At 38.2% G+C, this 13,685-nt stretch overlaps 1 protein-coding gene across 3 annotated transcripts in view; it reads left to right on the forward strand.

Moving 5' to 3' along the window:
• Positions 1-13,685, forward strand: part of OSBPL11 (oxysterol binding protein like 11) — a 46,542-nt gene that overhangs the window by 19,753 nt on the left and 13,104 nt on the right. For all 3 annotated transcript variants that reach the window (XM_069780906.1, XM_069780907.1, XM_069780905.1), the window contains exons 5-8: positions 917-1,099; positions 5,843-6,044; positions 10,287-10,432; positions 12,465-12,605. In XM_069780906.1, the coding sequence (XP_069637007.1) occupies positions 917-1,099; positions 5,843-6,044; positions 10,287-10,432; positions 12,465-12,605 (672 nt within the window). The remainder of the gene's footprint in view (positions 1-916; positions 1,100-5,842; positions 6,045-10,286; positions 10,433-12,464; positions 12,606-13,685) is intronic.

Genomic DNA, 13,685 nt, shown 5'->3' on the forward strand with positions numbered 1-13,685 from the left:
CTAAGACAAATACTACAAAAGGGCATGTGGCTGGGCTTGAAACTTAAGTCAAGAAATGTTTTTCTGAGTAATAGCTGACTTGTAATAGAAATATGCTTTAGGAAGGAAACAAAGTGAAGGCCATTTGCCTCTGAAAAGCTGAATGGTCCTCCCTGAGCAGGTACTGGTGAGCTGAAAGATCAGAGTATCAGACCCATATTTTCCAGTGGTTTTGCATTTTTTTTAATGGATGAGGAAAGAGGTCTTCAGTGTTATTGAATCCCTTCCATTTTGGGAGTGTTACCCTTTTTTTTTATTTAACCTTTACTTTTTTGTTTTTTAAAAAACACTCAACAGCCTACAAATACATTTAGGATGAATTCCCATGTTTGAGAAGCAAGTCTTCAACACTGTATCTGAGGGTGGTTGCTAAGCATGTGGTGGTTGTGAATATAGTGGGTTTTATAGAACCTCCTGATTACCATAACACCTATTCTGATACCTGAATAAAACCTTGCTTTTAAAATAAGATCAATGTCTTGTAGCTGGCTTTGTTGCAAGAGATAAGTTCAATGAATAGTTCTAAATGAAATCCCATCTCTTAAATGTGAGCTCCATCCTTGCAGGGTCTGTTAGGAGTCAATTTCTAGTACTGTTGCAAATCAAGGACTAATTTTCAAGTCAGAGAAGTGATACATATTGATCAATCTCCTTTCACAGATTGTTCATAATTAGACTATAAAACAGCACAACTGTCAGCACATACTGCAAAATATTTATTTAGCAGTTGCTACTGATATGTTATTAGGGCTTTGTCATCTGTCCTTGCTCTATGAAAAATAAGAATTAAAGTGTTCTGCTGTATCTTTCAAATCAAAATTGCTGGTTATTAGAAATTAATTGTAAATGTTTCTCAATATGCTTATTTGTTCACTAGAACAACCCTCCTCTGAAATCTCGCAGCTTCTCTCTTGCATCCCAAGGAAGTGCCAACTCTCCTGGTGTGCAAAGACGACCCAGTCAAAATGCAGTTTCCTTTTTCAATGTTGGACATCACAGATTGCCAGCTGGAAAAAGAGTTCCTATCATGCAGCCAGACCACCTTGTAGATGTTAGAGAGGTTTGTATGCCTTAAATTCTCCAATAATCTTTTTAAAGACCTGTCCTATTATTTGTGGGATTGTGGAGAAACCTGCTATTCTTAGTTGGATATATTGTCAATAGCATGTCCTAAGCTATTATTGCATATTTGTGTGAGGATAAGTAACTTGCCTTGGCTAGCTGTAGAAGTATGTGGTATATATTCTATGACTTTTGTACTCTGCAATAATATCCTGATGCTCAAGGTAGAACTTGGCATGTTCTTATCCTTGCAAGTCCTAGCACTACAGGTGACATGGGAATATCCTTAAGGAAGTATAACATCACATACTGTGGTACTATTATATCATACACGTTTTCTTCCCACATCACACTATAGAAGAATTGACTAAGCTGTACTTGTATCTCCCATGATTAAGGAGAAATTGGTCATGACTGATGTTTAAGAATACTGTCATGGATTAACCCCAGCCAGTAACTAAGCACCATGCAGCCGCTCACTCACTCCCCCTCCCACCCAGTGGGATGGGGGAGAGAATTGGGGAAAAAAATGGTAAAACTCATGGGTTGAGATAAGAACAGTTTGGTAGAACAGAAAGGAAGAAATAATGATAGTAACAACAATAATAAAATGATGATAATAATAAAAGGATTGGAATATACAAGTGATGCACAATGCAATTTCTCACCACTTGCCAACTGATGCCCAGTTAGTTCCTGAGCCCCCACCCCCAGCCAACTCCCCCCAGTGTATATACTGGGCATGACATCACATGGTCTGGAATAGCCCTTTGGGCAGTTTGGGTCAGCTGTCCTGGCTGTGTCCCCTCCCAACTTCTTGTGCCCCTCCAGCCTTCTTGCTGGCTGGGCATGAGAAGCTGAAAAATCCTTGCCTTAGTCTAAACACTGCTTAGCAATAACTGAAAACATCAGTGTATTATCAACATTCTTCTCATCCTGAATCCAAAACATAACACTATACCAGCTACTAGAAAGAAAATGAACTCTATCCCAGCTGAGACCAGGACAAGTATTAATACCACTTTCTGGTATGCTAATTCATGTGGACAAATTGCCTAGGGATGGATGTGACTGAAAAGAGCAAAATAAAATGAGCAATTCAGAAGCGTGCTTTTTTTTTCCACTACACATTCAGGTGTAGTGCATTTTGGAAAAAAAACCAGAAATAATTACCTTTCCATCTTGACTAACAGAATGGACTGACTACTGGCTGATTTAACTTGTGAATATTTCTAGGGCAGATCATGCGAATCTAAAGATAATACTAACACAAAATTTATTGCTGAACTGCAAACCTGTATTAGTAGTAGTGTTGATATTAATGATTATTTTAATGTTAGCAGTGTAATTAGTGTAGTGTGATACACTTCTTGGGAAAAATAAGTTTCTAATGGAGGGCTTTATAATTTAGCAAATAAGGCTCTAGGAAGCATGAATAGTTAGAAACTGAACTTAGACAAACTGGGACAGAAGAGTGCTCTGTATTGTGAGTGTCCTTAACCTTAAAATATGTGGCTGAGCATTGTGGTAAGTTCATCAGTGGGAAGCTGTAAATGGGTATTGAAAATACTTTCCCTGGTATGGTATGCTGACATTGTCATTGTTCCTTGATTTAAATCAAGTGCTGTGGTATAATTATTCAGTAGGCTAGACAAGGTGACTGCCTCTTTAGACTGTAAAATCTGTGAATATCTCTATCCACAGCAGACTGTTCTTGCAAAAGGGTAACTGCTGCTATCCTATTCATATCTTTTATTAGCAGTAAAGTCTCCTATAGTGCTAATGCAAAGACATGTGAAGTCCTGTCAGGTACCCAGGAAAACTTCAGCTGGCGTTCTTGTGGCTTCTGTTTTTTTTTATGAGCTGATTCATCTGCTTTATCTTGTGAAAGAGAAGTTTGTCTTCCAAATTCATTTTAAAACTGAAGCTTTACATGTAGTTGCTTTTCAGTTTGATTCCTCAAGTTACCTCTTACTTGTGATAAACTTCTTAGTAGTGTGGTACAACAATTACAACATATGGTAAACTTAAATAGTATTTGCACTTTCCTACCTATTGCATGAAAACAGCAACAATACAGAATATGGCATTAATATTTACAGTATTCATGCTAATAGCTCTCTTAGCAGTTTTTCTTTCTTTTATCTGTTGTTGTATTTTGGTGTTTGAGAAGCTACCTTTAAGTGAGGTAATGTTCCAGAAGTGGCTTCTTAACTTTTTGACTTTTCAAATAGCAATACGGCATTCAAAATTTGAGGGAGGAAAGAGGAGAGTGTGTGAGCTAGAGCACTGAAGCAGTGGCTTGCGTCCTCTAATTGGGATTCTCACTGGGTAGGAAGTAAAGTGGAATGATTTTTCTTAGCATTGCAAAGAGCACAGAAAACCGTTCATGTTCTCTTTCGATTGTTACTGAGTTTGGTGACACAGCATGATTATTTATCAACTTAAAATTTTTCACCTGTACAAATGAAGAATCCTCAGTAATGGTAGCTTTTCTGAATGTCAGTCTGCTTACCTTTTTGAAGCTAAAATGCTTGTTAGATACAATGCCTACTTTTTTTTTTTTAAGATATGGTTAAAAATACTAGAAGGGCAGGTGCATGCCTGTTACACTTGAGTGTGATACAGCTTGAATACTTACAGATTCAGTTTGAGAATCTGTGGGAAGAACAACTTCTCTTTCAAAGGATCTGCTGCACAGTGACCTTTTTTGATTTTCCCGTGAATTGCACTATAGCTGGGTCTTCTGTCAGTCCCTTTCCCTGCTACTTCCCCTTGTTCCTGGCCAAATACATGTCACACTGCTGACTTGGATACCTTGCAAAGCAGGAGATCTAAGAGGATCTTTATGCTGACTTGCACTAAATGCAGGTTGCAGGTGCGTGTGCTTGCAAAGTAAGATCTGTAGCCTGTGTACTTCTGATAGATTTTGAGTTTTTAATCACAGTGCTTTTTCTTCTCCTGACACTTATTTTTTTTTTTTTTTTTTTTTTACAAATTGGAGTATATAAGCAGGAAGAACTTAGGACTGTTCAAAGTGTGTCCTTTGAAATTGGAGATGTGCCTATTTGAACTTCAATGCTGAGTATAGCATGACTTGTCCTATTGTCTGGCCTTATCCTGGAATGAGGTGCTTGGGTGGTACCACATAGTAAATTACTAAGAGTGAAGATCACCAGAAGGATTGTGGTGACTTGTCAACTAATTATCTGTGTCTTTTTTTTTTTCTTTTTTTTTTTTTTAAATCCAGCAGAGTTTTTCAAACTATTGGAAAAAAACTTGCACACAAAGACTTGTATCACGTTCACGACTGGAAGAAAATAAGACGCATGTTCTGATAGCAGCTGGTGGGTTTGCATAGGCAAGGCTATGTAACTAAGCATTTTACTAGCTTTATGCCCTGTCACTCTTGGGACATGCTAAGGTTGACCGTGCACAGTTAACTCCACTTCCAAAGAGCCAATGCTCTGTAAATTCACACCATAGCATGCTATGTAGCCAAGCCCTAAAATGTTCCAAATACCACATACCATGAACTTGAATTAATACATATTGCTTAAGTATTTATTGCATAAAACCTTAAGAGCAGTTCCTGGAAGGGATTGCAGGCGAAGTTGCTGGAAAAAAAATCAGTACGATACTGTCAGGATTGGTGAATTAAAAAACTAAGTAGCACCATAGCAGTTAAACAAATGAGTGCATCTCAGATTATTTAAAGAAATTCTTCTGCTCTGCTAAATCTATGTGTTTTTACATTTAACTTAACTGCCAGAACATGTAAATATTGCAGAGTAGTGCTGTCCAGTTACATTGATACTGGGTTTTTTGTACCTCCCCAGAAAAGGGGCTAGCATGTATAGAAGTTTGCTTTCCTCCCCGTGATGCAAAATCAGGCAATATTTTGCTTCTGTGAGTACAAAGAGAAGGGTATGTAGGTTTTTGGAAGACCACAATGTGCTGCTTGATGGCTGGTGTGCTTTGCCGCTATGCCTCTTGTGGAAAATGTGCTGTTGCAGGTTCTGTGATGTAGGGGTATGTAGCTCCGTGTGAAGGAGGAAAGGAGCTTGGAGGAGAGCAAGGGGGACAATGACAACAGGAAAGCTGTAATTTGAACACATAATGAAGGTGAAAATCTTGCTTTTTTTTTTTCTTCCCTCTCTGCAAAGTAAACAGTGAGATAGTGATCCTAAGCGTGGTGGCAGTGCAGACAATAAATGAGAATCCTGTATGGTTTGAGCCAAATTGAGTGATACAGGTCTTTTCCTTTAAAGTGCTGAATCTCTTCTTGTAGGGAGTGAAAAGATCTTGATACCCACGGATAGTACCTCATAGATCCTCTTCCAGGCTGTGCAGAGCACAGAGCTTAATTACTCCTCACACAGAATGCGTGTGTGTGTTTTTTCCCCCCCTGTCCCTATCATGACAGTGGCATGACAGTGTTTGATATTTACTGCAGCAACTATCATGTTCAAATTCCTCTTTGCTTTTTTTTTTTTAAGTCACTGATATTCTTTTGCTTCTTAATAAGGTGCCGTGTATTGCCATGGGAATTTCATCATGCATTTAATGACTCTTTAGTAGCTCCATCAAGAAAAAAAAAAAGTACAGTTAACTTTACATACAACTATTACCTTGTAGTTTTATTATTGTCATAAAATCATTTGGGATCCTCTCTGTGCACAGCTATACATGTATCACAACACACTTCCATCACCTGATAAATGATTGTTTTGATTGACAGATGATGTCTCAGGCTGAGGGCCAGCAGAGAGACTTGATCAGGAGCATAGAATGCCTTCCTGTCTCTGGTCACCTTACATCCTTGGATCAAGACCTATTAATGCTCAAAGCAACTTCCATGGCAACCATGAACTGCTTAAATGACTGTTTCCATATTCTCCAGTTACAACATGCTTCTCAACAAAAGGGATCCTTACCAGCAGGTGGGTATAGATGCTCACAAAGAGCAGAACTCTGTAACAAATACAAATCCTTTCCTCCTTGCAAAAACGCTTGTTCCACTAAATTCAGTTTCACGTGGGCAGAGAAAACTGCCCGGCTTCTTATGAGTTTTTCCAGAGTCTGACTTGATGGTGTTGTTTAGAACTCCATGCATATTGTATATTTTTTTTATCATTTATTCTATCTAGAATTTTGTGGCAGCAACTGCATAAAAGTAACATCTAATTGTTGTGGAGCGTGTCACAACAGAATAAAGTACATAAGGCACCACAACAAGAAGGCTGCCTTTGGGATGTAACTGGCTACTCAGAAACGGTAATAGTAGAGGGGGAATTTTGTGGGATTGCAGATTCTAGGATATGTGGTGTCCAGTACAGCTCTGTCAAATGTCACGCTTTTCTGACTTTTTTTACACACTAAATACCTTTTATAAGCTAAACACATGTAAAAGCTTTCATTTCTAGTTAAGAATTAAAATACAAAGCTCTACATTTGCACAGGTTATTATTAATACTGTTAATGTATCAGTATTCTTATTTTGAGTTAACATCTTAGTCTAAAACATGGGCTAAGATTAGTGTTGCATTCCATTCTGAGGCCAGAACAGACTTGTAAGCAAATGCAAATTGCTTAAAGGTACCCCCCCCTTTCTTTTAATGAACAACCAACCCCCCAACAAGGAAAAAAAAACCCCACAAACCCTACTGCTCATGGGTGTGGACTAACATGCATTCACAGACAGTAGAGAAATACGTTGTTGTGTCTGCACAATTGATCACTTCTGTGCAAGTAGGTGCTTACCAGAATCGTTCCACCTAATTTGTGTGCAGTGTATGGAACTGAGTGTGTTCTTTTGTGTTTGTAAATTCTTTTGCATCTTATTGTGATTTTTTCATGTGTTTACTTTGTGGCCTTTTGTGAGCTCAAATGCTTCTCTTGCACAACGGAGGTGATAAATACGCTAAGTATGTAACAAAGTACACTTGTAAGTTGTCTCTTACCTTATCTTTCCCATGTTCCTATCATATTTGTGGTACTTAGTTTGTCAGTGCATATTATTTCAGAGCTGTAATTAGTTTAGCTTCTAAGATGAAAAAATATGTTATATAAAAGTATTAAAACTATATAAAAATAGATCGTGATTTAAGAATCACCACAGGCATTAAGAGAATTTGTGAATAGTATGAATCAACTTTTTTGCAGTATGTCAGTTCAAAATTTAATTTTAAAAATGAAAACCTGGATGGCACCTCTCCAAATCTTTGTCTGAACTCCAAAGTTACTCACACTGAAAGAACTCTTCCTATTCCCTGTGAATTTTTTTAACTACTGATGTATAACTGTGGGAGGTGCACATCAGAAGTCTTTGTTTTGGCATTTTCGCGTGTGCATTACTAAGGTGGGTTTTTTTGACCCATTACTGTATCTGGGGAATTAAGAAGAGTCCAATGAGCACCAGTGTAATAACTTAAGATGATAGGATTTTTTTGATGACTGTTTCTGTTTTTTAATTTTTTAAACTATGCAGGGAAAAGCTCAATTCATCTGACTGCTATTCAGTTGGTATCTGCCTGTTAATGGCCAAATCTAAAAACGTTGCTTGAAGATGTCCAAATCTTGAAGATTTCTGGTGGTATCCTAGAGAGATGGATGGAGAGGGGAGGAGCAGCAGAGTGGATGATGCATTACTGGGGCCAGATTTAAAACCAGACCATTAAAAGAATGCACGCACCTTTCTGCAGCCTTCCACTCTCCCACTGATGTGGCCTTTCTAGAGACACTGTAATACATTTGATCCTTTCAGGGACTGAGAAGAAGGTTTTTTGGTTTTTTGTTTTTTTTTTTTTTTTTTTTTTTAATCCATTTAGCTTAGATTTCCCCTCCTGACAGGAGGGTTGCTTCACCTTCTGGTTCAACTGGTGGAGTCTTTTTGGTAGGCTTCAGAAGTTCATATAGAAATGAAAAGGATTGCAGCTTAATTCAAATGCTGCAGGAAGCATTTCTATATTTAAGTATAGGAAAACTTAAAATGATGTAGGAAAAAATCTTGCATACAGACTGTTCTATCTAATAAAATATATACAAGCTATTTAATCTTCCTAGGATCATAAAGGCAGGTCAGCATACTTCAGCTAGATACGAGTGAGGTGCAGCAAGAAGTGATGATGAAGAGGACACTTGTCTAACAGAACATAAATTTAAACATGAAGTGGAAAAAAGTATTTTTGGGTCTGTTAAAGTGGTACTTGACTGCTAAGAATGTGTTGGGCAAGTGTTCGTCAGGCTTAAAAAACAAGGATTGGAAATTATGTAAGAATGCCAGTTTGCTATAAATTCTTAGAAGACAAAAAAAATAACGGAAGAGTGAAAATACTGCCCCAACTGCATCAAGGTGTACCTTAAATCACAAACTTAAAGGTGAACAGGAAAGTTGCAACTATTAACTTTTCCTAAATTCAAGGTAAAAGTGGTGAAATGTACTGGATTTAAAAAAAGAAAAAATACTTTGTTATCATAAAGGTGAACTGCAACAACAGTTTGCAGCTCTTGAAGAAAAATGTTGAAAGTGAAGACTGTAGGCTTTTGAGAGGTCTGTGTTGTAGCAGAGGGGAAGTGCTGACAAATTTAAAAAAAAAATGGGGTGAAGACTTTTAGGGGAGGAGGAGATCACAAGTGAAGAGAATAGCTTGTGCCTACCCAAAATAGCTGAGAGCAGATTTGAATATGATCTTCCAGTGGAAGAGAAGTATTAAGGTGATATCCTGTCCACTCACAAAGATTAAAACACAACTGGTAGCTCAAATCACTTAAAAAAACCTCCTAGAATTTAACAGTGAAAATTAATCAGAACTCAATTATAATAAATAAGGTTGTTTTAGAAGTAGGTGATGGGGAGTATAAGAGGGAGGCTACTTGTTAAATTCAAGCTAATATTGAGGCAGTGAGTGTGGATTAAATACAGCCTAGAACATGCAATTAGAGATTATTGTGTTGAAAGTTATGGTTCAGAAAGCAGGTATCATGAACAGGTTTTAAACATTAGTAAAACCCTTTCAAAAAGGTAAGCATGACAGTGACATTCTGAGGATCTTATTTTTTGACTTGTTTGAAACTTCTGTTTAAATAGCTTAAACTTAAACTGCTGAGGGATTCTTGTTTCTTACCATGTAATGGATTCATGAGAAAAGACTTGATGAAAATAAACTATCTTGCTGCGGGAAAAGTTGGTTTGTCCCATTAGTAAAGCTGCACTTTTTTCCTGCCCCAGTATTTTCCTGGTGGAAATGCTGCCATTTATCTGAATTAAGCTTACTCTGCCTGTTCTGGTTGAGGATGTGACCTAGTTCCAGGTAACAGAGGTCTGGAAATGAAGGATTGCGTATCATATAGGAAGAGGCAACAGACATCTCAGTGTAGATACCTAAGCACAGGAAACTGCTGTGTGGTGGTAGAAATTCAGGTTTTCTAATAATTTCTGTTTGCAATCCAGCCAAGATGGTTTATCAGTTTGTGTATTCTTCAGTAAAAACTGATTGGAGTCACCTGTACCTTTATTAGCCTTTGAAAAAGAATGGAACATTTGTATTATTAATGAGGAACCTGATCAGTTCTGATAAATTAGCTGGGAGTAACTAGAGATGCTGGAATCATCAAGTGGGTAATAGCTTTCCAAGCCCTGCAGTGTGGTGGTTTGTTTTTTTTGGGTTTTTTTTTTTTTAGCAACTATTATTTATTCAACAGCATGTGCTTGCCTTCTTTGCAGCTGAGAAAAGACAAGTACCCGCTCCAGAGAAAATACTGGCAACAAAACTTTTTCTGCTTTAGCTCTTTTTAGTGTAGAACTGAGCTGGGTTTGAGAAGCTGATAAGTGGCGGGCTTATTTTTTTTGGTACCAGTTAAAGAAAATTGGAAGAGTTACTTAACGTTCCCATGATACTGGGTTCTTCCTGTAGTGTCTGATTACACCTTTCATGACACCAACTAGTTTCTCCAGTCCAAGTTGCCTGTATTACAGCTCGCCAATCGCAGTGTTTGTGCTAATGATCACTGAAGGTGGTGTCTCATTGCACCACCTTTGTGTAGCGGCTGCTGAAGGGATTGGCTGCAGGAGGAATTGGCTGCTTTCAGCTTAGTCCTTAAAAAATAACTCTTCTGTGAAAACTGCTATTTACTGACCTTCCAGAGGATGAGCAAGTTTCAGCGCAAACTTTCTTTTGCTTCAGGAACGGCTATCAGTTGGTTGGACCCAAAGATATCTCTGGCAAACCACTTCAAAAATGGAGCGGCTCAGAATTTTCCAGCAGAGGTAAACAAGCCAGCATCTGTCAGAGAAGAGCAGTCCATTGCAGAGCCCTGCCAGCTAACAAGGGTAAGGTAATGTGAACATCCCGTTTCTGTGGGGAGTTACTTTGAGGAATATCTGTAAATGTTTCAATCATATTCTGTGAAAATGATTTAATGACAGTTCTTGCACTTTTTGATTAGCTTTGTTGGAGGAGTGAGTACAGTTGCAGTAAATGAAACTTTCTACCTTGCTTTTTCAATAATTTTTTGCTGCTTTCTGTAACTACCTGTCAAGTGGAGGGAGCCAATTGGGAGGGTAATGCAAGATGTTGAAATAGGCAGTATTCCCTTGCATTTTGATATAAAACATGTGGATACTGAAGTGCAAAAAACCTAACTGGAATTCATGACACTCTCAAAATAGGCCCAAGAAGGACTGCCTAAGCAGATGAAAGACAAAATTGCTGGTCTCCAGTTATTAATTCTCCCCATCTTTCCTTTTTAGCTCTTGCTGCATCTGTTTTTCTTAATCTGAGCAACTCTCATCACTTGACTTCAGGATGGCTTAATGTGTTTGAAATAAGCTACAGTCTGTATCATTATAACTGTCAAAATTGATTTGAAGTGCAAAATACTAAAGTAAAAAACCAGCGGGGATTATGATAAAGAACAACTTTTCCTAACGAAGCTAGAAAATCATAATTACATTCTTTTTATACTAGTTGGTTTCACACAGTTGTTTGGATGAGACTGTGTCATTGTGAAAAGGTAATGTGCTGTTGTATGTTTCTGCAACAGCACTGTGCTATCTTATAGCAAAATTGAAATGGAAAAGATTTCTTCAGTTGCTATAGTTTATAGATTTTTAAATGGATCAGAGTAGTTGCTAGAAAGTTAAAAAAAGAAAAAATGAAACAAACCAGGGGCTTTCATATAAATCACTTAATTCCTTCCTCCTTCTAATAATTAAGTTACAGTTCAAGTGCTTAATGTATTTGGGATATGAGTAGTCTTATTGCTCCCCTTGGATATTTTCAGCTCTCTTATTTATGATAGCAGAACAGTGTAGCATCCTTGGGGAGGATTCACCTGTGTGATAGTGCAATTTTCATCAGGGTTTTAGCTCTGTGTAAGGGCTTGGCCCCCTGTTTTTGGTGGTTGGATGTTCATAAATTTGCCTTGAGCTAGGGCAGCTGCTCCAGCACAAAGGGCTTTGCTTAGGCAGACACATATTGCTGCCCTTCTGTAGCATTCAGTGCTTCTCCCCTCTGCATCTGCCTCCCTCCAGCTGTTTGCCCCAGGAGGACACTGCTCAGAGCCCTAGGGATACCACCATCCCTTCCACCTGAAGTGTTCGACTTTCTGCTTGCGGGGTGATGGTTGTTAAAATGGTGCTTGCGGGGTGGTGATTGTTAGAACGGTGCTAATATAACTTCAGCTAGTCTGTCTGGGTGCTTTAGTTATACACACACCACACTCTAGCTGTCTGTTAGGATGTGTGGGGTTTTTTGTTGTTTTTATAAAACTACTCCAAGTTACTTTTCCTTTTTCCTTTACTGTTATATATTGGCACTAGCAGCAACATTCATAATGCTTGTGAAGACTGGCCCGGAGATATGTTAATTGCTTTTCATTGGGCATGACAGTAAGCAAGTGACTAGAAAGTACCATTTGCTGCAGCCTTTGGAGTAATGATGGCAACACTGAAAAGCCTGAAGTAGTGTGGAGGTGAAGGGGTGTTAGTGAGGTGGTTGGACTCTCTGGTAGCTTTTGCTTTGTGATTTTTCTGTATGTATTAGATGCCTGCCATTCTGTTAGCTCACAAAACTTACAGGAAAACAGGTCATACTTGCTTTTAAGCTTTTTTTTTTTGTGTGAGAGATGGTGTGAAATCTTAGCCTGAATCTGCTAGATGAAATCTGCACTGAGTTATCTTAATGTCCCTTTAAATTCTTCAGCTGTTGTTTATCTTGGGGTAGATTCCATTGTGTAGCTCTCTGCAGGGGTTTGTTTAGTCTTTTTTTCATACATGGACAGTTAAATACAATATGAAGTCCTTTTTGGATGTTGTCTGGCCAGTCACATCTTTGAGCTGATGTTTATGGCTCTTATCCCAGGAACCTGAAGAAATAAATCCAGATGAGGAGCTGGAGGATATCTGTGATGATAAAGAAGATGATCTAGGAGCGGTGGAAGAACAGCGCAGTGTTATCTTGCATCTCTTGTCTCAGCTGAAACTTGGCATGGACTTAACAAGAGTAAGTAACTGAAGCATGAAGACTGGCTGCAGTAAAAGTGAAGTGTCATTTTAAACTCAGCTCCTGTATTGAACAATATTGAGTTTAATATGAAATTGTCGCCTGTAGGAACTTCAGGTACCAAGATACAATGTCCCAGTTTGAGGCAGGTTTTAAGTGAAGCATGCTGAGGTAGTGGATTTTCTTTAGTGCAACTGGCCATATCTTTTCTATTGTGTTTTCTACTATGTTTTTGTTGGCTTTCCTGTAATGGCCTATTTTCTTTCCTGTGTTTGCACCTTACTCTTCCCATGTTGTTTTCTGCAGCTTTCTTATATTTTTGTCTTTCTGCTTTCCTTCCGTGATTTTTTTTCTTACTTGATAATGCTTCTACATGCAACTTGCATAACCCTCCATCTGTATTCATGCTGCTTCTGAAAAGAAGTTTTCTTTTGGTTCCCCATTATCTATCCTCAGATGTCTTTTTACACCATTCTGTCCTACTCTTATTTCTGTGTTTGCTCACAGCTATAGCAAGCAGGAACAAAGTTATACTGGAGAGAATTGGGTTTAACACTTCAGTGCAGATCTCAAAAGCAAGCAGCTTTGAAAAATTAACACTCAGTTGCTACTAGACAACTTGGGCAGCAAATCTGGGAAAATCAGGCTGCTACCAGCTTATGTTCAATTCACTCCTGTAAAGACTTCTTACCACAAGCACTAGACACTTTTAAAGAAAAAAATGGATTTTACATAGAATGAGAAAAGCACTCTTTTTCTTGGAATTATGGATTATAATTTTTTTTTTTCAAGCTGTGTTTTTTGAGCACTAGCTACTTGACCACTAGAAACACTTGTATTGTGAAGCTTACATTTCACAGTTCGGAAAAAAAAAAAAGGTGATATGAACAGGCCCTGCTGCCTGTGGGCCAAACTTAAACCCCCACTGCTTAATCAGGAATTTATTAAGTCATTTTTTCACTTACATTGAAGATGGGATTTGGTCTATCTTTTTCTCTTAGTTGAAAAAAAATTGTCAAGTCTGTCTCCCAGTTGTGACTTTTGGCTGTGTGTGTAGAATTGTCTTTAGTTCAGAGCAGG

The sequence above is a fragment of the Haliaeetus albicilla genome, chromosome 4 (genome assembly GCF_947461875.1).
Source record: "Haliaeetus albicilla chromosome 4, bHalAlb1.1, whole genome shotgun sequence".
In the NCBI taxonomy this organism is placed as follows: Eukaryota; Metazoa; Chordata; class Aves; order Accipitriformes; family Accipitridae; genus Haliaeetus; species Haliaeetus albicilla.